The sequence below is a fragment of the Henckelia pumila genome, chromosome 2 (genome assembly GCF_033568475.1).
Source record: "Henckelia pumila isolate YLH828 chromosome 2, ASM3356847v2, whole genome shotgun sequence".
Taxonomy (NCBI): domain Eukaryota; kingdom Viridiplantae; phylum Streptophyta; class Magnoliopsida; order Lamiales; family Gesneriaceae; genus Henckelia; species Henckelia pumila.
The window spans coordinates 5,618,141-5,641,541 of NC_133121.1; the positions used below are offsets into that span (position 1 = coordinate 5,618,141).

At 38.2% G+C, this 23,401-nt stretch overlaps 2 protein-coding genes across 5 annotated transcripts; one reads left to right on the plus strand and one right to left on the minus strand.

Annotated features, from left to right (window-relative positions):
- Positions 1-7,768: 7,768 nt before the first annotated feature.
- Positions 7,769-12,733, plus strand: LOC140881646 (phragmoplastin interacting protein 1). The gene is made up of 5 exons (XM_073287120.1): positions 7,769-8,014; positions 8,890-9,500; positions 10,555-10,726; positions 11,670-11,716; positions 11,787-12,733. The coding sequence occupies exons 2-5, from the start codon at positions 8,992-8,994 to the stop codon at positions 12,565-12,567; spliced, it is 1,509 nt and encodes a 502-aa protein (XP_073143221.1). The 5' UTR covers positions 7,769-8,014; positions 8,890-8,991; the 3' UTR covers positions 12,568-12,733.
- A 1,638-nt stretch (positions 12,734-14,371) lies between these two features.
- LOC140881315 (uncharacterized) lies at positions 14,372-22,404 on the minus strand. Of its 4 annotated transcripts, XR_012149915.1 has the most exons (15): positions 21,866-22,404; positions 21,672-21,740; positions 21,428-21,535; positions 21,026-21,094; positions 20,754-20,912; positions 20,368-20,403; positions 19,379-19,485; positions 19,213-19,284; positions 18,555-18,603; positions 17,490-18,097; positions 16,738-16,947; positions 16,512-16,632; positions 15,838-15,968; positions 15,153-15,296; positions 14,372-14,780 (listed from the first exon to the last, which is right to left on the minus strand). XR_012149915.1 is itself a non-coding variant. In XM_073286519.1 (14 exons), the coding sequence occupies exons 1-13, from the start codon at positions 22,256-22,258 to the stop codon at positions 15,894-15,896; spliced, it is 2,076 nt and encodes a 691-aa protein (XP_073142620.1). In that variant the 5' UTR covers positions 22,259-22,404; the 3' UTR covers positions 14,372-15,296; positions 15,872-15,893. The 4 variants fall into 4 exon arrangements, 2 of the variants coding, with proteins under 2 accessions (XP_073142620.1, XP_073142618.1); XR_012149914.1 differs by having other exon boundaries at positions 14,372-15,296; XM_073286519.1 differs by having other exon boundaries at positions 14,372-15,296; positions 15,872-15,968.
- Between the last annotated feature and the right edge of the window lie 997 nt (positions 22,405-23,401).

A 23,401-nucleotide genomic window follows, 5' to 3' on the forward strand; every position in this document is an offset into this window, starting at 1 on the left:
TTTTAGTCCTCATATCAATGACAGTGATGCGTCCAAGTATGATATATTTCTGCAAGGCCTGAATCAAGATATCTACTCACAAGTTGTCGCATGTGATAATTTGACATTTTATAAGACTTTGGTGAACCGTTGCCGTCAAGTGGAGAACAACAATAGGCGGGCACTGTTGATGATGCCAGGACAGCCTAGTGGATCTCTTGGGCCTAGGGCTCAATTTATTGTGCAATCTGGACCTATGTCTTCTTCTACTACTACTACTTCGTCTGGTTCTCTTGGTTCACGAGGTACTTTTTGTTTTGGAAAGAAGAAGAAGGAGGAGGAATTTTGCAGCCACTGTGGTGGAAAGCATCCTGCGGCTTCGTGTCGGAAGGCTACTGGTGCTTGTTATATTTATGGTGAGCTGGGACATCTGCAGAGAGATTGTTCTCAGCGCATGGGTTCTGCTAGTGGATCGGGATCACAGGTTGGATCTCAGGCTTCTACTTTTCCACGTCAGCAGACAGCACCACAGAGTTCTTCTGGTTACCGTCCACAGACTCAAGGGCAGGTATTTGCTTTGTCTCAGGAGCAGGCTTTGGAGGGAAGCGATCGCATGTTGGTAGGTACCTTTCTATTATGTGGTATTCCTGCACTTGTCTTAATTGATACTGGAGCATCGCATTCCTTTATTTCTAGTCGTTTTGTTAAGAGACATAGATTACCTTATGTATCATTAGATAAGGATTTAGTTGTATCTACTCCGCTGGAGCAGGAGGTAGTAACTAAGCATCTAGTGATGGGTTGCCTTCTAGAGTTTGAGGGTAATGTGTTATCGGCTAATCTGATGATATTAGCGATGACAGATTTTGATTGTATTTTGGGAATAGATATGCTGACTTTGCATCACGCTACTGTGGATTGTTATCAGCGTCTGGTACAGTTTCATCCGGATGAGGGTGATAGCTGGTACTTTTTATGGTGAGGGTGCGCGACCTCCGATGCTACTTGTATCGGCTCTGAAGGCATGTCATGTCTTGGAGTCAGGTGGGGAGGGCTACCTCATTTATGCAGTTGATATGTCCACGAGTAGTCCGGGTATCGATCAGCTACCGGTTGTCAGCAAGTTTTTAGATGTATTCCCTGATGAGATTCCTGGTTTTCCTCCGGTTCGAGAGGTTTAATTTGGTATTGATCTAGTGCCAGGAACTACGCCTATATCCCGAGCACCTTATCGTTTAGCACCGTCAGAGATGAGGGAATTGAAACAGCAGTTGCAGTATCTGCTTGATAAGGGATATATTCGTCCGAGTGTTTCTTCGTGGGGAGCACCTGTTTTGTTTGTCAGGAAGAATGATGGATCGATGCGATTATGTATTGATTACAGGCAGCTGAATCATGTCACCATCAAGAATAAGTATCCTTTGCCACGAATTGATGATCTGTTCGATCAATTACAGGGTACTTCTGTTTGCTCCAAGATAGATCTGAGATCGGGATACCACCAGATGCGGGTACGAGACTCAGATATTTCTACGACTGCTTTCAGAACCAGATACGGGCATTATGAATTTCTGGTGATGTCATTCGGTTTGACGAATGCACCGCAGTCTTTATGAATCTGATGAATCAGGTATTTCGAGAATATATGGATAGATTTGTCATTGTCTTCATTGATGATATTCTTGTCTATTCTCATGACAAGGATGAGCATGCACAACATCTGAGGATTGTGTTGCAGACGTTACGAGATAAGCAGCTGTATGCGAAATTGAGCAAGTGTGAATTCTGGCTTGATCGGGTAGTATTTCTCGGTCATGTGATCTCTAGCGAAGGAATATCTGTTGATCCTAGTAAGATAGAGGCAGTGCTGAACTGGTCTCGTCCGACGACGGTTGCTGAGATTCGTAGTTTCTTGGGTCTAGCGGGTTATTACCGTCGGTTCATCGAGAATTTTGCATAGTTGGCCAGGCCTTTAACTCAGCTTACTCGGAAAGATATTTCCTTCATATGGTCCTCGGATTGTGAGGAGTCATTTCACGAGCTGCGTAAACGTCTTACTACTGCACCTGTGCTAGCTCTACTTTCTGGATCAGGAGGTTATGTTGTCTATACTGATGTCTCTGGTCAGGGGTTAGGATGTGTTCTGACACAGCATGGACATGTTATTGCCTATGCTTCTCGACAGTTGAAGACACATGAGAATAATTATCCAGTACATGATCTCGAGTTAGCCGCCATTGTATTTGCTCTCAAGATTTGGAGACATTATCTTTATGGCTAAAAATTTGAGATATTCACGGATCACAAGAGTTTGAAGTATTTATTCACTCAGGCAGAGTTGAATATGCGACAGAGACGCTGGATGGATCTTCTGAAGGATTATGATTGCGAAATCAAATATCATCCAGGTTCTGCTAATCTTACTGCTGATGCCTTGAGTCGGCAGGTGAGATTTTCTGCACTTCAGACTAGTGAAGTATCTCATATGATTCAAGAGTGTTGTTCATTGAGTTTAACGCTCAAGCACAAGAAATGGAGGAATGGGATTCGATTGTATACTATTCTATCTGAGCCAGCATTGTATTCTCGGATTAGAGATGCTCAGATATCTGATGATAAGACTCATCGTTTGGCACGTCTTGCCAATGGAGTTAATACATCTGGATTCCATTATCAGGCAGATGGTTTATTATGCTTATCGAATCGAGTGGTTGTGCCTGATGTTGCGGAGCTAAAAAATGATATTCTTTCTCAAGCTCACATGAGTCGATTATATGTTCATCCTGGAAGTATGAAAATATATAAAGACTTGCGAACTAGATTCTGGTGAAAAGGGATGAAGCGAAATGTATATCAATTTGTTTCAAGATGTTTGGTTTGTCAACAGGTCAAGGCTGAACACCGACGACCAGGTGGATTACTGCAGAATCTTGAGATTTCCGAATGGAAGTGGGAGCACGTGACTATTGATTTTGTTACCCACTTGCCTATGACGTCACGTCAGTGTGATGCTATCTGGGTCGTTGTTGACCGTTTGACAAAATCAGCACATTTCATTCCTTACATCCGGGAGTATTCTTATGATCGCATGGCACGCTTATATGTCCATGAGATAGTGCGATTGCATGAAATTCCAGTGAGCATATTCAGTGATAGAGACCCGCGATTTACCTCACGTTTCTGGGGTAGTTTTCAGCAGTTGTTGGGTACCACTCTGAGTTTAAGTACTGCATATCATCCGGAGACTGACGGGCAGTCAGAACGGACGATTCGTACATTGGAGGATATGCTACGTTCTTCTGTCATGGACTTTGGTTTATCTTGGCAGGATCAGTTACCTTTGATCGAATTTGCTTACAATAACAGTTATCATCGTAGTATTGATATGACACCTTTCGATGCATTGTATGGTCGACGGTTTCGTACTCCGTTATTCTGGAATGAAGTAGGAGAACAACAAGTCGAGGGTCCTGAGTTGGTGCAGCAGATTGCAGACAAGGTAGATTTTATCAAGAGGATAATCAAAACTGCTCAAGATAGACAAGCCAGTTATGCTAATATTCATCGCAGGCCATTGCAGTTTGAGCCTGGTAAATATGTGTTCTTGCGAGTATCAACTTTCAGGAAGGTGATGAGATTCGGTGTGAAAGACAAGTTGTCACCTCGTTTCATTGGACCTTTCCAGATACTGGAGAAGATCAGAGATGTTGCTTATCGTTTGGCGTTACCGCCATCTCTTTCCAGTATACATAATGTTTTTCATGTGTCGTTATTTCGACAGTACATAGCTGATGAATCACATGTGATTCAGTCTTCTGAAGTTCAGCTAGAGCAAGATCTGTCGTATGTTGAACGATCACTCCGTATTCTAGACAGGAAGGAGAAAGTTCTTCGAAACAAGACTATACCACTTGTGATGTTACAGTGGCAACGCCGAGGCGTTGAGGAAGCAACTTGGGAAATCGAGAGCCATATGCGAGCAGAATATCCTGAGTTATTTGCTTTGTACTTTTAATTACCATGTAAAGATGTAATTACCGTTGTTGTAATAAAACATGATTTTCTGTTTCATATTGTTATCTTAATTTGTCTTTAGATTTTATTTCGCAGACGAAATATCTAAAGGTGGGGAGAATGTAGTAACCCAGATTCCATTTTAAGATAATAATATGATAATCATGATTAAGGGTCCAGTCTAAACTGCTGAACTGTTGAGCTGCTGAACTGCAGCTAGGGATTATGAGCAGCTAGGGAAACATGAGCTGCTAGGGAATCCCGACCTGCTGCTAGGGAATCCCGAACTGCTAATAGGGAAGCCCGAACCCTCCAAGACAGGCAGGCAGGTGTGTGGACGCTTGCATGAATGACAGTTGGCGCCTAAGCATGAGCTGTCAATAATGGTAGTGACTCAGCTTAAGTATCTGATACGTGGCGTGCTTATAGGAGCTCGGACGTCTCGACGTCAGCTCAAGAACCCTGATCACCACAAATATTTGTCTATAATAAGAGCTGGGGATTCAGTTATTTTTCACATCACTTCCATCTCACTTCATATCTTTACCCGAAAAAGAGTAGCTCGGGTCGGGAAAGAGTAGCTCGGGAATTCGGGAAGGAATAGCTCGGGAAGGAAGAGCTCGGGGTCGGACCAAGAGGCCAGGTCGGGTCGGGTCGGGTCGGACTTGAGACCAGGTCGGGTCGGGAGTTGACCTAGGACAGCTAGGGGTTGTCTTTTTCCAGCTTAGTTCAGAATTCGGTGTTAGGTACATACACATTGACTGAGATTGCCAGCGAGTATACATGTTTATATGTTGCATTTATTTGGCATTATTATGTGGCATGATGTATGTTTTATCGTTTTTTATATTCATATATCATGTGCACATACACGTTGAGCCTATACCTTGTTATACCTGATTATAGAGCCGCTCAGCTCTATACTCGATAGTTTGTCACTGAGAGTACCGCGACGGCGGGGACATGTATGTCTGACTACTCTGGTGTATTAGACGAGTGTGGTTGCACCCAGAGGTTGATCCATGCGGTGGCAGCACTCATATGGCACCGGTACTGAGCATGACTTTTCAGATGACCATTTACCAGTCATCATGTTGCATGCATCATATACATATGTTTACTCATGTTTATGTACTGGGCGTTAGCGCTCACGTCCTAGTTGTTATCTTGGACACCCATTCCACGGGGCAGGTCGCATGATGGACGGAGCCGGTAGCTCGAGGCAGGATTAGGGAGCCAGAGCTTTTCAGGGGATTTTATACATCATGATTTGTTTAGCTGTATAAATGTTTTAGACAGTTTATTTTAAGCATTTCAATATGGTTGTATCACTACAGATTTAAGCCTGGATATGTTTTCCTAAGCTGTTATGTAAATTATGGATTATGTTTCCGCACGTTTTTACTCTGTTAAGAATTTTGATGTATTAAGTTTAATGTATGCTATTAGTTGCCAGTTAGTAGGTGATTCCATGCAGGGTCACTACACAATGGCTGTGAGCTGAGATCAAGAGACAAGAGTCGATCACTGTAGTGAACCAACCCGGATCCACTAACTAATCAGAGTTACGATAAAAGCGCATGCAATTAAAACTTAAAGCGTAAAGAGCGGATAATTAAAATACAGCAAATCCAATCGGCAGAATACAACCGACGATATCACAAGTGTATAAGTACTGTTATACAACCAAATCGAAAGTTCATGGTAAACAAATCCCTACCCTCTACAACCTCGCACTCTCCAAAGCTCAATCCTGCTGAGAGCCGTCTGGACCGTCCATCCTCAAACCTGCCCCGCCACAAGGTACACCACGATACCCAAACACTGAGGCGTGAGCGACAACGCTCAATACGAAAGCAATGATATAAATACAAATATGCGCACACATAAGATTTAAAACTCAAATGTAAACACTTGCTCATGGCGCCGAAAATATACAGTATCGGCTAGAGAGCGACTCCGCGGGGTACTCGTATACTCCATATCAGGGCTGAGCCAACCCCATCCTAACCCGAATCCAAAACAGGATACAAGTCCCATCTGGAAACTGTCATACCTGACTCGAGTCCAAAATGAGATCATAGTTCCCTATGGAGGCTGTCAATGACTCACATCTCTCCGGATGCAGTCACACGTAAAATCATGTATGTGCTAAGATGGTAAAACATGCTAAAACATGATAAAGCATATAGCACATACTCATGCAACATACATGCAAATATATCATGCCGGCTATCTCGGTCAGTACTTACGTACCTCTAACACTGCTGGTCAAACCTAGCTCCGCTGGTCTAGACTCCAAGCCTACTAGTCCAGTCTATTGCTACTACAATGCAAATATCCATGCATCAACAATAAAGCTCTAAAAGCCTTAACTAAGCTAATGCATACTCCTAAATATTTTTAGGATGCCAAAGCTATACCTGCGTCCGTCGTTAGCCCTTTGCTGTAGATAGCCTCAAAACTAGGCCATAGCTCCGCGACGACGTCTAGATCACTAATCCACTTTCGGATTTCCCGTAGGACGCCTAGATCTCCCTAGATCTGAGTTAGAAGGCTTAGGAATTGAGAGAGAAGAGAGGAAATGAGCGAGTCACAAATGAACCTCGGCTCCTCTATTTATAGACGGCGTTCGGGCCATCCGAACTCGGCTTCGGGCCCTCCGAACTGGTTCGGATCCTCCGATCATGACTTCGGATCGTCCGAACATGATCGGACCGTCCGATCCTCACTTCAGATCCTCCGAAGTCCCATCAGTGACGTCAGCCATGATGTCACCTTGCTGACGTAATTGATGACGTAAGCCCTAACCCTGTTCGGGTCCTCCGATCCCACCGACGGAGCCTCCGATCCTCTTCGGATCGTCCGAACTCCTCTTCGGATCGTTCGAACTCCTCGGGCCTCCGATCCTGACTCCGGTCACGTTCGGGTCCTCCGAACACCAGTTCGGAGCATCCGAACCTCCCGAGCCATGCCCGCCTTGTTCGAGTATCCTAGAGTTATTTCTGGAGTTCGTTAGTTCGACAGGACATCCCTAATCATGTATTAAGAACATGATCATGTGATTAATTACTCATTAATCACTAATTCGAGATGCGGGGTTACTACAATCACAAAGAGAGAAGAACTTAGAGGAACTCTGGAAATTTCTGTAATCTTCTTATATTTTGTAATCGATATATTTTGGGATATTGATTGTACACTTGAACGTGAATTTTTAATAATAGAGAGATTGGTCTCCCTCCCCGTGGAAGTAGGCAATCTTGTGTCGAACCACGTAAATCTGTCTTGTTACTTTGCATTGTTTTGATTCTTGTTCATTGTTGGGTGTGATTAGATAATTGAATTTTTATGGAATCTTGTTGAATTCTGCATTGCAGTGTTGATTATTAGTTACTTGATTTGGTTGAGAGAATTGGTTGCATTTTTTTTGGTGTTTTTGAAGTGCGTCCTGTATGTTTCATTTTTGGGTGAGCTTCTTGAATCAAACAGATTGAAATCATGACACATATTAAAATTCATATAAGATAAATAAACAAACAAAAATAAAATGAAAAAAATAAAGAAGAGTGTCACCCGATATTTTAAAATGAGAGGATGTTTTGTATCATTGTCCTTAAAATTATCAAATAACATTAATAAGGAATTAAGGATTGTATATTTTGTTTGGGGATATATTAATATATTGTAATTATCATTATTATATTTATTAAAAGGGGGCCTTGTGAAATTACACAATCATCCTCTCACTTCACTAACCAAAGCACACCGCCAACCAAAGAAAAAAAGGAGAGGACTCCAAAACCCAAAGCCCATTCTTCCAAAGAGTAAACCTCTTTTGAGAACCTGCGGCCAGCCTCCACAGCTAAGCTAACGCGCCGCCGCACGTCGCTGCCTCCGCTATACGTTCGGGGCCAGGGATGCACAGGGATTTGGAGCTTGGGGTTTAAAATGTTCTGTGTTTGACTTGTGGTGAGGTGCGGCAGTTCAACGGCGGAATAGCATTACTGGAAACATACTGGTAGCCATACTGGCAACGCTGAATTTTTTATTCCATGTCATGTGTTCCTTTTTTTATTTATTCTTGAATATTTACATGACTACATTCTGATTTGAATAGATCAATCACAGAAGTATTGTGCTCGAATTTCTCGGTTATTTACGGACCAATCGGTGCACCATAGGGTTATGCTCTGTAGTGGACTGAAATAGACATTAAAATAACTGTCAAGTAACTGTATTGTTCCGATAATTCACATTTTTTTCTTTCGTTTGTGAAGTCCTGGTGCTTTCTATCAAGCACTCATGATGCCTAAACTTTAAAGTATTTTAATTTGGAATAACTGGACCAAAGATTTCACCTTTATTCGAGTTTTTTCTATATCAGTTTATCTGTAATTCGGAATATCTCGCCATGTTCTTAAAGTTTAGTTTATACAGTGTCGAATAGTGTTTCTGGTTATTTAAGGACACGTGTAGTGACTTATGATTCATGCCATTGAAGTTTGTACGCGGGGGGACCTTCACTTTCTAATTTATTTTCTTTCATAACTGGTTTCCCATAAATTTATAATGAGCATGTTTTACTACATATGATCTGCTACGAGGTTGAAGGATTATCAAGTCCAGCCATGCCATGTTTGGCCAATGGAACTTTCTATGGTTCTTCGTGTCTAAATGGAAGTTGTACAACTTCTTTCATATTTGATGAAGTTCCTCGAATAGCTGTCAAAACAGTTCATTTTAATTGACATTATTTATTTCATTTATAAATCCGAAATTTCCATCTAGGATTTTTATAAAGGAAATCATAGTACTACACTTAGTAACAGTCTGCTTGGAATTCAACCAAAAGCATGTAATACTAAATTCCGTCTATTTTTAAATTTGATGCAGATTCCCAGCGGCTTGAATTTAGGAGATCTGTAATTTTATTTTCACGTAGCATGTACCAGAATTTCTTTTATTGCAACTAGAAGAAGGTAGGACAGAAGAAAGATGGTGCTGTCAAACAAAAAGTTAAAGCAAAAGCTGCGAGCTGCTAAAGCTGAACTTTTCGTCGAGTCAGAGGCTCAAAACAAGGATGATGAAAAACTCAGAGCTTTGGATTCGAAACTCTCTAATTCTATAAAGATGATCCTGAATACAGAGTCCCACAAGTCAACATTGTCGAAACGAGAAAAAAGAAGACAAAAGGTACAAGAAAACTCTGATGTTCTAAAGCATACAGAATTAGTTGGTGACACAGATAGACAAAAGGACGGTGGGTTGAACTCAGATAACATGGAGGTGAAGATGATGAAAAAGAGGAAGAGAGATGAAAACAAGGTGAAGAGTGATGTTGAAAACAATAAGGCAGAAAATTTGAAGAAAAAGAAGGAATCTAAGAAGAAGAAGAAACCTAGGAAATTGGGAAACAATCCAGTCAAAGAGGATGGGTTTGAGAACAATAGGAATGAAGTAAGCAAAGAGCAACTCAAGGCAGATATGGATGAGTGCAGTAAGAGGTACGTGGTTTCTCTGAATGGAAACTTTATTCTATGCAAGAGTGAGTAAATTGTCCAAACTGAATATTACCTTTATGATTCCTTCACTGAAATTTATACATGTGCTTGGTGAGTATACCTTCATAATTTTTTTAGGTGTGCCATATTTTTTGTATAAAGACATTAACTAAAGGACCTTTAGCGATCAATAAAATATGCTTTCTTTTTTAAGTTGGTGTCCATCTAGGAAGGCAATAGATTTCCTATTAAGTGAGAATCAAACTCTACGGTAATACCGAGATGGCATTTGACTTATTGTGGAGGAAACTAGAAGGATTAAATGCTACTATGGCTACCCTTGATGGCTGAGTGGCAGTGCTAGTGTGATAGTGCTTTGTGGTGGTCCTGCTGCTGGTTAAGTTTTATGGAACAGTGAAGGTAGTTTTATCTGGTGAGGATTCGTGCCACCTTTTATATTGCTCATACCCTTTGGAATTACATGAATATGAGAATATGTTAAAAGGAAATTACAGTGTGCAAGTTGAGCTCGGGTAGTTATTTGCCGGGGAAGGTTACTAATTAAATGCAAACGTTGGTTTTTAGATCCATTAGTGCGCATGTTCGACGAATTCTTGGGAGCCTTGTTGACGTATTGGCATATGTCTTAAAGTGCATGGGTTGTGCACCTTGGTTCGAAGCGTGTTGAGGCAAAGCTCTTGTGCCTAGGTTCAAGACAAGACACAACCCTTTAACATACTCACTCTTTGCGTGTGAAGTGGACATCTTGATGTGCCTCAAAGGTTCAAGCACACGTCTTACAAGTCATGGCCTCTGTGATATTATGTTTGCCATATTTTAGAATTATTATACCCCAGTCCATCTTGTTTCGATAATTCGTGCACCTCACCTTGTTCTTTATGCAGAAGATACCTTCACGCATTATTGTGGCTTTGATAACCAATGTACAGACATTTGAGATGCGTGTTCAATGATTTTGATTTTTGAGTGAGACTGAAATTTTCTAAGAGTTGCATTTGCTTCCATTTTGTTTGTTTAACTTGAATTCTTACCACAGACAGGATGTTGAAGTATCATCTGCAAAAGTATATGTTGGGGGCATTCCATACTACTCCACTGAGGATGATATTCGGAGTTACTTTGAAGGTTGTGGTACAATTATTAATGTTGATTGTATGTTATTTCCAGACACCGGGAAGTTCAGAGGAATAGCTATAATCACTTTCAAGGTTTGTTTTTTGACTGGCTGGAGTATCATTTTTCGCCTATCCTCGAGTATATATGATTTATGACTTCTTAGTTCTTATTCTTCAATGGAGCATGGATGCTGTCGCTATTAAATTAATATCAAGCTAATAAATTGCAATTTACATGGTAAAAGGTACTTAGAAATGAATTTAAGAAAACAATATTGTTAACTTTCGATTTGAAATATTTTAATATCCTGACCAGTCCTCAACAATGTATATAGTTTGATGTTATAATTAAGTTAGTTTGTGCAGATGATTATGTTTACATTCTTATTAATGTTTTGCTTGTCCTTTCTAGAAAGTGAAGTGGTTGCCCAATACACTGAAAATTCATTCCTTAGAAAGGATTTGCGAATGAGCGGCTACTCTCATGTTGTTTGAGATGTTTTCATGCCAGACAAAAATCCGTAACTGACTCAGACGTAGTTGAGAATTTTCGCTTTTGAAAATGCACAATAATAAGCTGGCCTAAGAAGAAAATAATAATCTTGTCTTCAAATTCATCAAAACCATGGTAAGAGGTGGAGGGCGGGGTAGAGCTTTGAACTACTACAGTGAAGACTCAAACGTCATAATGGTAGTTTTCAACCTTGTACCGCCGCAGGGAGACCAATGTGGTGGAGGGTTTTGTGCCCAGTTATGTAGAAGTCCATTGCATTGATATGCTATCATTTTGGATTTCACTGACAAATCAATGTGGGATAGAGCTCAATTGAACTCGATGACAAATTCAAATTGCTTTGGAAGTTCGTTCTATAAATTTGTAGGTCAATCTGTGGAATAAGGACATCACATAATATTTTTCACAAGAACTGACATTTTTGTGTCTAAAAGAATGGGAAATTTGTCATTGTTATTTTTGCACCAAATTGTAAAGACAGGCAAAAATTATCACAGTTTTATCTTTTGTTCTCTCTTGCAGACTGAAGCAGCTGTTAAAAGAGCGTTGGCTCTTCATGGTTCCGATATGTAAGTCGCTCTTTGATTCTAATGCATGACTTTCGTGAATTTTCATACTCAACTTTTTACTATCTTCCAGGGGTGGTCTCTTTTTGACAATCCAGCCATTCAAATCATCTAAACACAGCAAATCGTCAAACTTTTGCCCTTCAGTTTCAGAGGGATACAATAGGATCTACGTTGGTAATTTGTCATGGGATATAACTGAGGATGATTTGAGGAAACTTTTCTTTGATTGTACGGTTACCTCTATACGATTAGGTGAAGACAAGGATACGAAGGAGTTCAAGGGGTATGCCCATGTGGATTTTGCCAATAGTCTGTCCCTGCACATTGCACTGAAATTAGATCAACAAGTTGTCTGCGGAAGACCTGTTAGAATAAGCTGTGCTGTACGGAGAAATGAAACTGAGAACAACTCAACATCCATGGCGAAAGAAAGTAAAACTGATGGTGGTCAAGTCAGTATAGCCATTGAAGGTAACAATGATGCAAGTGAAATTAAAACAGATAGCAGTGAAGTAAGTGCGGTGAGTTCAAAGATTAGGCGGCGGACATGTTACGAGTGTGGAGAACGCGGCCACCTCTCATCTTCTTGCCCGAAGCAACAAGCCATGGCCAAACAAATTAACACCGACGGTCATGAAGTTGGTATAGTTAAAACTGACGATCATGTAGTCAATCTCGTTACTGAAGGTAACAATAATATTAGTGAAAGTAAAACAGAGGACAATGAAGCAAGTGCAGTGAGTTCAAAGATTAGGAGGCGGACGTGTTATGAGTGTGGAGAACGTGGCCACCTCTCATCTTCTTGCCCGAACAAGACAGCAACTGATTCGACGAATCCAGTTGCAGTATGAACTTCGAATGGTCAAGAATTATTTTTTAACCGTTGTATCACACCTTGTTTTGTATTCTTTGCGCAACCAACCCCAGCTTGAATCTCACCACTCGAGTAGGAACTTTTTTTTGTTTTCAGATATTTTTTTAATTAACCAATTACCATCTCTCATCATCTTAACAGTGTGTTTGGTTCCCTGGATTTCATGGAATTTGGTGGGATTTGGATTTTCAAATCCCATTTTGATCGTTTGATATAATAGAATTTTAAAATGGGATTGGTGTTTGGTGGGGTTTGATGGGATTTGATATAACTAAATAAAATCTTGGAAAAAATGAAAAGATTTCATGGGGTTTGGATTATACACACAAAATAAATTTTTTTTTTCTTTTCAAACCAACTAAAAATATCATGTCCTCAAAAAACAATACATTTAATTTATAAATATTTTATCATACAATTGAAAAAATTATTTCGAAACCATTTTAAAATATTTGTATATTTTAAAAATTATGTAGATTTTTTTTAACAATGAACTTCAATTATTTTTAATGCTAAAAACTTAATTTATCATTATTTGATGACTTTATCTCAATTTTATTTTGATGAAATTTTTTTCATTATCAAAAAATCTATTTACGAAAAATAAATATTTTTTAATACTTATAAATTATTTTATTAAATATCATGTAAAAAAAAAATGTGACTATTAAATATTATTAAAAAGAAAGATATTTTTTTAAAAAAATAAGTAAAACAAAAATTTTAAAATTTAAAATTAGATTAATTTTAAGTATTAAATCCAATTCCTAAATAACATTAGCCAAACACTAAAATGGAATTCCAAATCCAAGAATTTCAATTCCAAATCCAATTTCAATTCCCATTTTTTACTATTTCAAACAAAGTGTAAAGGTATCAATCAACTATTAAAAAAAAGTTGACCTCGAAAGGAACCTCATTTCACATAAATCATAGGCTCATTGGCTCATGCAGAGTTAAATCGAGGGATGTGCACGAGCGACATGGACCTAAGGGAGGGAGCAACATGGTCAATCCCAGAGCATACCCCACAATATTTCAGCAAAAAATATGCTCCACACGAGGATCGAACCCGCAATGCTAGGGAATTTCTTTCCACGTCACTTCAGACCTTAGCAACTCGCCTGTGCCCCTGTGGGCGATATCAATCAATTATTGTCATTATCTCGTATCGCTTTATAAGAATACCATTGTTATTTAGTACATATTAGACACTTTGGTGAATGGTAATTCACTACATATTTTTTGTAATCTTCAGCCCATAAAACCCACAAAGAAATCAAGTTTAGGACAGACAGAATCAAACTTAAGATATAAAACCATGGGTAGCCAAGACATTGCCGATAAGTAAAGAAGCCTAGAATTCATATTTGGCATTTGAGTTTATCAAATGTTTCATAAAATATTAGTAGATACATTAAAGTTCACAAACGACTTACAAATCATTTAACAAAATTTTGATTTGAAATAGTATCAAAGACGTTGAACACGTTGGATGCTCGTACATCGCCAAGACCTCCATTAATCTGGCCGTCTCATTAAGTTGATGAAAGTTGAAATTAACAGCTCAAAGAACAAATACAACTCGAGCCCAACGGGTTGACTTCCTACGAACTAGGTCAAGAAATTGGCAAGCAAGATTACAACGGTATATAATGTAAGAATTATCACATGTTTTCACAATATTTCTCAAATATTTGATATCTAAATCTTAATCTTTAACCAAAAAATCAAGAACTCTCCAAACTTGAGTGTTTGAACTTTAATACGGTAAGGTAATATATCGAAGAAGCCATATCAATTAATCAATTTACATTTGTCCTATCCAAAAATGACGGAACGTCTTATATACAATAAACCTAAAGTGTCTCCACAATTCCAACTCATGCAAAAGTACATTTTGACGGCAATATCTATCATCAAACCACCAAAGAGAATCTGCATTGGACGATGAACATCAGGATTCATATTGAAGCAGCATCAGGGAGGAAGAAAATTGTTTGAAATAGCCGCGGATCATATAAGACGACAGATTTTCTAATCACCTCATGTCTGCATCTAGATTTATAAATGACCATCGAAGTTCAAATTTAATTGGTGCAAGAGAATTTATTGTACAGACCATTTTTCACTCTGAACGTTATAACTTCGAATAAAATTGTCAAACTGTGAAACAGAACAGGGCCGCACCTGCAGAAGAATTTGGTTACTATGGTTCGAAAAAGCCAGTGCAGAAAAATGGCTGGTGAATCTATGAGGTATAATATAATGGTAAGACTTAAAGAGAAACTTCGCCGGGTACAGAAAAAAAACCCAAGTCTTGATTTCAGTTTTTACTGAAATTCAATCGGTGGAACAGAAGTTGGGGGTGGGGGTGTTGGCTATATTTAGGTCCTGTCATGATAGCTGAGTTTAAGGTGATGTTGAAATCAAATACGCCATGTCAATGGAGACAACGAAAAAACAAACAAACCACCACTGAGAGCTTTACTGCTTACGATAAACGAAAATGTGGGACAACGTGTTCATATTCTAGTCCTGGTGTAAATACTGCACACTTGCCTCAGGGACAAGGAAACTCGACAATGGTATCAATACGCAAATTCTCTTTCATCCATCAGCATCAAATCGAATTATTTTGGATGAACTGAGACATCAATCACCAAGCCAGAAAGTATTATTCTTGCCAGTATCAGGTGAGACATCCTACACAGGAAACCATTATATAAGCCAGTCACCAAAGACACTAGAAGACAAAAAAGGGCTGCATAAGTGATGCTACTAGAAGAGCACAATTATGATTGTCAGGAAGAAACAAAAGGTGAGAATCAAACTCGATAAACAAGCCCAGAAAGTAGAAACTAAAGACCTACAGGTTCAAGCAATCAAGTGTAACCTCCAACAATGGAACGAAGGCTTGACTGATCCAATTACTATCTAATAAAAATCAAGAAGCTTTTATCTTGTAGATCCATGATGAAAGTTATCAACTACAATATCCAATTCCAGGTTTTTAGATCAAGTTGTTGGAATGATACCAATAACAAATGATTTATGACAACAAATTTGCATCCCATCCTTGTTCAAGTAATAACTTGATTACGAAAACTAAACTTGATCAAATAGTCTAAATCGGCATCCACAACTTATGTGCAATTAGGAACTCAATTAAGTGGCCAAAAAACAAACTTACTATTTTATAGAAATTAAACAGTGATCTATTAATCGAGCATCTCAGAAAGCATACATGCTATAGCTACATCTATCTGCACATACTGGACTGTGAATTTGCGAACATAAACTTTAATGTATCGGGTTTCTATCACCACTCTTCAGTACCCAAGCAGAACCTTGAGTTATACACAATTCCTGCAAGACCTGTAAATCAAACCCAAAGAAGAAATGAAAAAGATTAAATCAATCAATAACACTTGGAGGAATTGCTAAAACACAGAAGACTTGATCACTCTGAACGTCAGCAGTTGGCAGGCAAGTTGGCTATTAAAGCTTCAGCATTTTGCGATATGCAAGATACAAGGTATTTCCTCGTCAGTTTTGAAAAAGTTGTGAAGGATGACAATGAAGGCAGCTTCACAAATAAAGAAACTCCAAAACAGAGTTCAAAAGTTGCCATCAAATATAAGGTCGAACAATTTTTCTCTCTTCCCTATGACATGCATGCCAGCTATGTCCTTGACGTCGGCATAAATTAAAAAAAACAAACAAAAATAACAAAGCTCTCTCTGCCACACTTTTGTAACTCAGTGTCTCGGTCTCAAACATAAAATAAAACCCATTCCCATGGCCAGGGAAAAAGTTTGACATAAAGGACAGGGGAGAGAGTATAATCTTAACCTGAATATAAAATCATCATTGCCATCATCTCACAATCATCATTTATATTACGCGTTTTGTACTGACCTTATTATACTCATTAGTAGTTATATCCCTCTTAAGTTCCATCTTGGCAGCCTCAAGTATAGAAGCCTTTTTAAGCTTTGCATTTGGTCCTTCAGCAACAAAAAGATTAATGACAACTTTCCTAGAAAGGCAAAAATCACAAATTAATTGATGACAAACAAGGGACATCGTTTCAATAAAAGCAAGTTGAATGTTCTTTAACAGAAGGGAAGTAACCAAACGGAACCTGAATGTGTCATACTGTGGATGATCTGGTGATGATTTCGGAATGCAAATGCCATGAATATTAACAGCTACTTGATTAACGATTGCCTGAAGTTCGGTAGGAAAAGAATCGATGCTGTTCGCTGCAGCTACAGCCTCTTTAGCAAATCCCGTCGAGCGCGCAGACTCAGACACTGCCATGTCCCGTAACCGTTGGCTAATTTGTTGAAAACTGTCATAATAAAGCATATGCAAAAGTAATTTACCTAACAAATCAAACTAAAAGTCCTCAAGAAAACCCTCTTCAAAGATTGAAGTAAAGCGGATAAGCTCAAATTGAGCCAGGTTAGCTCAATAAAAGTAAGCAAGAGCGAAATAGACTTGATTTGAGACTTCTAGTCCACCAACATTTCTCCCAATGCTCGGTGAAGCAAATAATAATGAAGACTACATACAAGTCCTCGATCTGAGAACAAACAAATTAGTGTCTAGAACTTCCACTCAATCGGCTCACAGCTCTACTGTCAACATCATTTCCATCCGTATGTCCATTATAGAAGGTAGAGGGTAGAGAAGATATTTCTCAAAGCACGTATTATGTCAGAAAATTGTTGCACCTCAATCACATTAAACCATCTAGTTATAGATAAAATTAGCGTCTCTGAACTCTGTATCAAACAGGTAACAAGATGTTACTACCTAGAAGATGGCATTCACAATCACAAGTATAATTAACTGCTTGAGAAGAATAATTCATATAAAAGAGCAACTCACCTGCAAACTTTGACACTTTTAAACAGTTTTTGAAGTGCTTTTGCAATAGCCTCTCGAGCTTCTTCGGACATTTGGATCCTTGAATTTGCTCCAGTTGGAGTTCTAGTACCTACTTTATCGGAACTTTTCGCAATCGTATTGTTTGTCGTGTTAGACTTTGAAGAAGCCACCATAGCAGGTCCACTTTTTCCTCCAGAAAGAAGACCATTGATTTTATTGTCTAAGCAATCCCACTCTTCTTCTTGTTTTTTTACGACTGAGGGATTGAGTTTCATGAAACTAAAATCCGGGAGTTCTTTCAGTTTCCAATCACTGAAGGCGGGTCTCTCCACAGACAATACTTTCAGGACATCTTTCATCGCTTTAGCAAGTTGAGGTCGTCGAGGCAATTGAGAGCTGTTAATGAGAGGACTCTTGGTAAATAAAAGGAGGACATAATCCCTGGCTAAAACTTCTATTCCTTGATCAGTTCCATACACCAGAGAACTTTTCGGAACCCAAAGTCCCTGAACTAATCGGGCATATTCCTGCAAGACTCCCAAAATTTCTTCAGCGGATTCATCCAATGCTAGGTACTTTAAAGCATCAAATCGATGAATTGATGGACCCTGTTCCAGCAATTTCACAAATCAATTGGAAGAAATATTTAAATGTCACCAGACGTCCCACAAATAACATAGCCAAAAGAAGACATGAAGGGTAGATAGATGAAAGGAGATGTTGGGTGATGGTGAAGACAAACCAAGACCCAAAGTGCCCCAAAATGAAGCGTCTGAGAGAGAAGGAAGAACATAAATCTAGAAGTTGAAGGACATCAACCTTCACCACAATGTCTAAATCAACCCTTCCCAGAAAAGATGCAGCCAACTCAGAGTGTAACGCTTCATTAGCAAATATACACATATGTGTGTGTGTGTGTTATAAAAAAAAATGGTCTACATGATTCATGATAGACCAAGCAAAGTAGGTGTGAAAAGACAGGAGACGTAAACATTTGACAAAGACAATAAAATCACCAAAAAATTTGGATAAGACAACTTCGAAACAATAAAAGCAGCCACAGACCTCAAGAAGCCAAGTTTTAAACCGTTCTTTTAGTGGTAGAGTCAGCAACCTGAAATACCATCCACCATCTATATTACACAAGGAATCACATAAAAGCAAGTAACACTTGGAAAACACAAAAAAACAAATAAGAGTTTGTGCAACATAGGAATGTTAACAATTTAAAACTTGGGAAAAAGTATATATGTGACCATTTCTATGGCTGCATTCTGCTGATAATGAAGTAGAGAAAGAAATAGGAAATGATTACAAAGATGGACAAGGGATTACATCTGACGATGGGCTTCAATCAATAGGGAATTCAAATTAATGTGTCAATATCAGCAAAAATGAAATGCAAACGAGCAAAAGCAACACAACTATGAAGCTCATCAGTTGGAGAGAACAAAATATTATTAATATTATCACAAACTAAAGATACGTCCTCCCATTTATAAAGATAATCTACTGAGCTTAGAAAAGCTGTCGGAGACATTTCCACTAATGTTCATACCAATTCAACATTATATTTCGCTTCGTATTTATAAAGCTAAGATAGAGGCAGTCGAAAACGGATATACAAGGGATGCTTAAAGCACAAAAAGAGATTAGAACAAAAACTTGGATTCTCTAATCAGGAAAAACAAAGGAAATAAAAAAAGACAGTATGATTGGATACCTTCTTGGAGGACCGCTAATCTGAACATGATCATTAGAAGTGGCAGGATACAAGCTATTCAGATAGTCAGACCTTCATATTTGAACAAAGAAAGAGATATATATATTTGAAAACATACATACGATGAACACTATGGGAATAAGTAGTAGCAGCATTCAAAACATACGAGCTCATGGAAAAATGTATAGGTGAAACTTCCTGAGCCACCATTTTTTGTGAGTAGCTTGATGTCATGTCACTTGTTGCACTATGGTATGTCAGAGGAATCCAATCCTGAAAAGGTAGCAAAATATCAAGGTTAAAAAAAATGGAGATCAACTATACTGAATTAAATTTTGGCAAAGATAAGTATTTTAATCGTATTAATGGGGAAAATAGCATTTAAAAAGTGGTAAGTCAGCACAAAAAACATGTAATATAGTGTCTGCAAAGTGCAAACCATTGAACTTCTTCCGCTTCACTTTGAAGCAGAAATTGACGGTAAGATCCTTAAAATGTTAAAGAGACTCTATAATCCATGCTAAATACACTTCAGTGCCCATCATCCATCGAATCCTTGGTTCATCATGCAATCATGCAAAAAATCCTAGCGCAGTCTTTCTTTCATCTTATGTACAACAGCTTCAGTGGTAAATCGCAAAAAGCTCTATAAAAGTTTGAATTTCCTGGCTCATTAGTATCAACAAAAGTTCTTTATAGCAACCCGAGCAATTTAAAACCTACTTAATAGGTAATATTGTGACTAGTCAAAGCATATAACCATGATCCTTAAGAAAGTAGACAAGCTGCCACAACCAAGGGCATTTCTGATATTTATTAGAAGAATAACTCCTTGACGAACCCCCTCCAAAAAAACGCCAATAAACTTCTTCCACCAAAAAAAAAAAACTGCAAACGCATTTTGACCTCAACATTTAGTAATTTCATAGATGAAAGCATAATTTGGAGCCATTTATTTGTTAATGGCATAGTGAATTTCCTTGTTTTTGTGTAGTAACACACTGCTATTGACATCATATGCCATATAATCCTCATGGTCCAACAATTAGAAACACAATGCAGTCAAAAGAATAAATTAAATTTCAGATGCTACACTATTAGGGATGAAATTAATAAACGGCATTAAGAGAATCAGGAGAGCCAAGGTGCGCATACTTCTCCAATATCCTTCTCCTGCCCTGATGGTTTGATCTGCGAGGAAGTAGGGTCTTGAGGTAAAAAAATCAATATTCCAAAGATGTAATACACAAATGTATAAAATAAGACATTAGAACTGAAACTGCTTCGTCATCCACTTAACAAAGAGACGGGCATTTGTTATAAACATATTTCCTATGCTCATGTACCCACCTGTTTAAGATGGCTTTATATTCCAGTCCTAGTTGATAATCAAGAGATGATACATGCTGAGATATAAGATGGTATCATAACTAACTCAGCCATTTTTTTAGTATGCTTAGACATGTCAACTAAGTAAAAAGAAGTGTAATAAATAAATGTCATACTAGTTGATGATATAAAAAAAAAGAGAGATAACTTACCAATTGTTTTGATGAACCCGAAAGTTTTCCCTCTTTGGTCTCTTCCACCTTCACTGTATCTTCCACACTGGTAACAACCTTCCTCTTGGATTCCCCAGAATCAAGATGCTCCATAGAAGGTCGAAGTTGTACAACTGCATGGATAGGGTTCAAGTGTAACTGCGTGACAAACAGAAGATTGTGATTGTCCAGCTAAGATTTTAGCATCAAACAGAAGCCAACCCGCATTCAAAATGAGAAACAGAAGGATTCTATGAGATACAAAGGCATGCCTTGTTTCCAGTTAGAACGCCAACAGCATACCCACTTCTTTGAGGTGGCTTCCATGATGAAGTAAGAGTCTACACAAGAAACAAATAAAAACAGATGATGCAAACTTTTACACCCGAAAAGAAAAATGAGCAGTTAAAAAGTGGAAGTAGATGAAAGTCTCTATCCATGTTTATTAATAAAAGAACAATAAGGACATCATGTTAGGTTATGACTATCATCGATTCTACTGAATGAAAATCGATGCCACATCGCCTTCTTACTAGAATTGAAACATACATATGATAGTTAATATAGTTCATGCACCAAACTTTTATAGAAACGAGTGTGGTGCATTTACCTCATCTATGAATAACTAACTGAAACATCGATGTGTACAAATAAAATAATCTTAAAAAACAAACCTGCTTTTTCATCAAAACTCTGGAGTCAGCATTTCTATCATAGTTCTTGGATTCCAAGTCAACAGCAAAATCAATCTCTACTTCGTTACTTGCAGGCTTCACCCTTACCTGAAAAATCAACACCACGTCTCACCATATGCACAGTTCTCAACTCGGCCAAGGACATTTTTTTCTTTTGGCACAAGACAGTTGCCAGATAAAACTTGTTGATAAATTTTCACCAGCTAATGGAAATTATGAATACCTCATCACATCTTCCTTCCATTTCATAAGGCCGCCACAAAGGTCTAAGTGGATATTGCAACACATACAACTGAATGGCAAAAGAGAAAAAAAAAAAACAATTAAATGTTCCACGGTCTCGTGCCCCGTGATCATTCATTTAATCACCTCAAAAAAATTCCTATAACAGATTTAAAACTAAAAACCCAATAATACCCGATCCAAAGAAGAAGTTAGATACACGTCAATTTCTCGAACTACTTCGTCTACAGCCTCCCCTTCCTCAGTGTCCATTAAATCTTCAGTCTCTTCTTTCTTCACTCCGTTTTCAACTATCCCCACACGCTTAAATTCAATGTCCATCTCAACAACATCGTTCGCAAATTCGGGTTTAACACCAAGTTCCTCTTGTTTGGGCAAGGGAATGGAATCCGATTCCTGTCGAATCAGTTCAGAAGATTCAGATGAAGATGGTGGCGGCTGTTGAGATCGCTCGATTTTGGGCCTCGGCTTGAATTTAGAGTTCTTGGGATTGAAGCGTGTGGATCGAACGGGAGCCTGCGCGGGGCCGCCCAACAGCTCGTCCAGGTCAAAATCAAGGTCCGCCATCTATCCTTCCCCGACTCTGAAGCGGAATTAAGAATCGAAAATCGAAGAAGAACAGTAAACGTCACAGAAAATTCGCTGTTAGGTTCTCTCCCAGAACAGGGTTTAGGGTTTCAAACAAAAATAGCAGAGGTTTTGGTATATGGAAAAAAAATATATTAATAGTATATTTATTTTAAGGCCAAAAATCATATCGTATAGTTTTTGAAAAAAATACTTTTTATGCGTTTTCAGGCTTTTTTTTTTCCCCCAAACTACATTTCTTAAAGAAAAACACGCTTTTATAAAAAAAAATGTTTTTTTTCTGTTGACTTCTCTAACAAAAAGTATTCTTCATAAATCAGGGAATGAATGTATTTGTATAAAATAATAAATACATAATGCATTTGTATTTAATATAAAATAATTAATAAATGTTCACATATAAGTAATGGTTATTAAAGTGAATTTGATTTGGTATGATCAAGCGGAACCAAAACGATTTTTTATTATTAAAATTTTTAATGTCATTACGAACGAAGTGGCTTATTATTACATGATTTTTCAAACAGATAGAAAATTTTCTAGCTCCCAAACAAAATAGAAATAAAAGAAATAGAAAAAATAGCAAATGAATGAGCAATTCCATTTGTCGAACATGAAACATACTGAAATCTGAAAATTAATTAGTAGTATAATAGATAAAGGATATGAACGAAATGGGTTTTAAAAACTATGCCTAAAACTACCAGCAAATGGGATAAATTACAAATATGCATGTTTGATAATTTTTTCATTACAAAAAATATGAATTTTTATATCAAATAAGTGTTATTCATATAAGTGGGATTTTAATTTTTAAAAAAATGGGTTTTGATACCTCATGAGTAGGCTCATCACACGTTTGAGCCTCATAGAGGCTCATAAAACCAAAGACGAGGGTTCAAGTCTCATTCTAAGAGGTAGGATCGGCCCATAAAGATAAACATTGAAAAAGAAACATGTTGGCTCTCAAGACGTATGGAAGAGCCTCATCAAGTTGGACCCTACCATGAGGGTTCGTATGAGAAGTCAAGAGCTTATGACAATATAGAACGAAGAGGTGAAATGGAATGTTGGGAGTGTAGAAGAAATAAATGGAGGAGGGCAGGCGAGCCCTAAGATAGG

Bases quoted from the DNA above. Each gene is read 5' to 3' on its own strand.
- LOC140881646 (XM_073287120.1), top strand. From the start codon at position 8,992: ATGGTGCTGTCAAACAAAAAGTTAAAGCAAAAGCTGCGAGCTGCTAAA. The intron at 9,501-10,554 runs GTACGTGGTTTC...TTCTTACCACAG, and splicing joins ATGGATGAGTGCAGTAAGAG to ACAGGATGTTGAAGTATCAT. The intron at 10,727-11,669 runs GTTTGTTTTTTG...TCTCTCTTGCAG, and splicing joins TAGCTATAATCACTTTCAAG to ACTGAAGCAGCTGTTAAAAG.
- LOC140881315 (XM_073286519.1), bottom strand. From the start codon at position 22,258: ATGGCGGACCTTGATTTTGACCTGGACGAGCTGTTGGGCGGCCCCGCG. The intron at 21,741-21,865 runs GTATTATTGGGT...TTTGCCATTCAG, and splicing joins TAACTTCTTCTTTGGATCGG to TTGTATGTGTTGCAATATCC. The intron at 19,285-19,378 runs GTATGTTTTGAA...TCAAATATGAAG, and splicing joins ATACATTTTTCCATGAGCTC to GTCTGACTATCTGAATAGCT.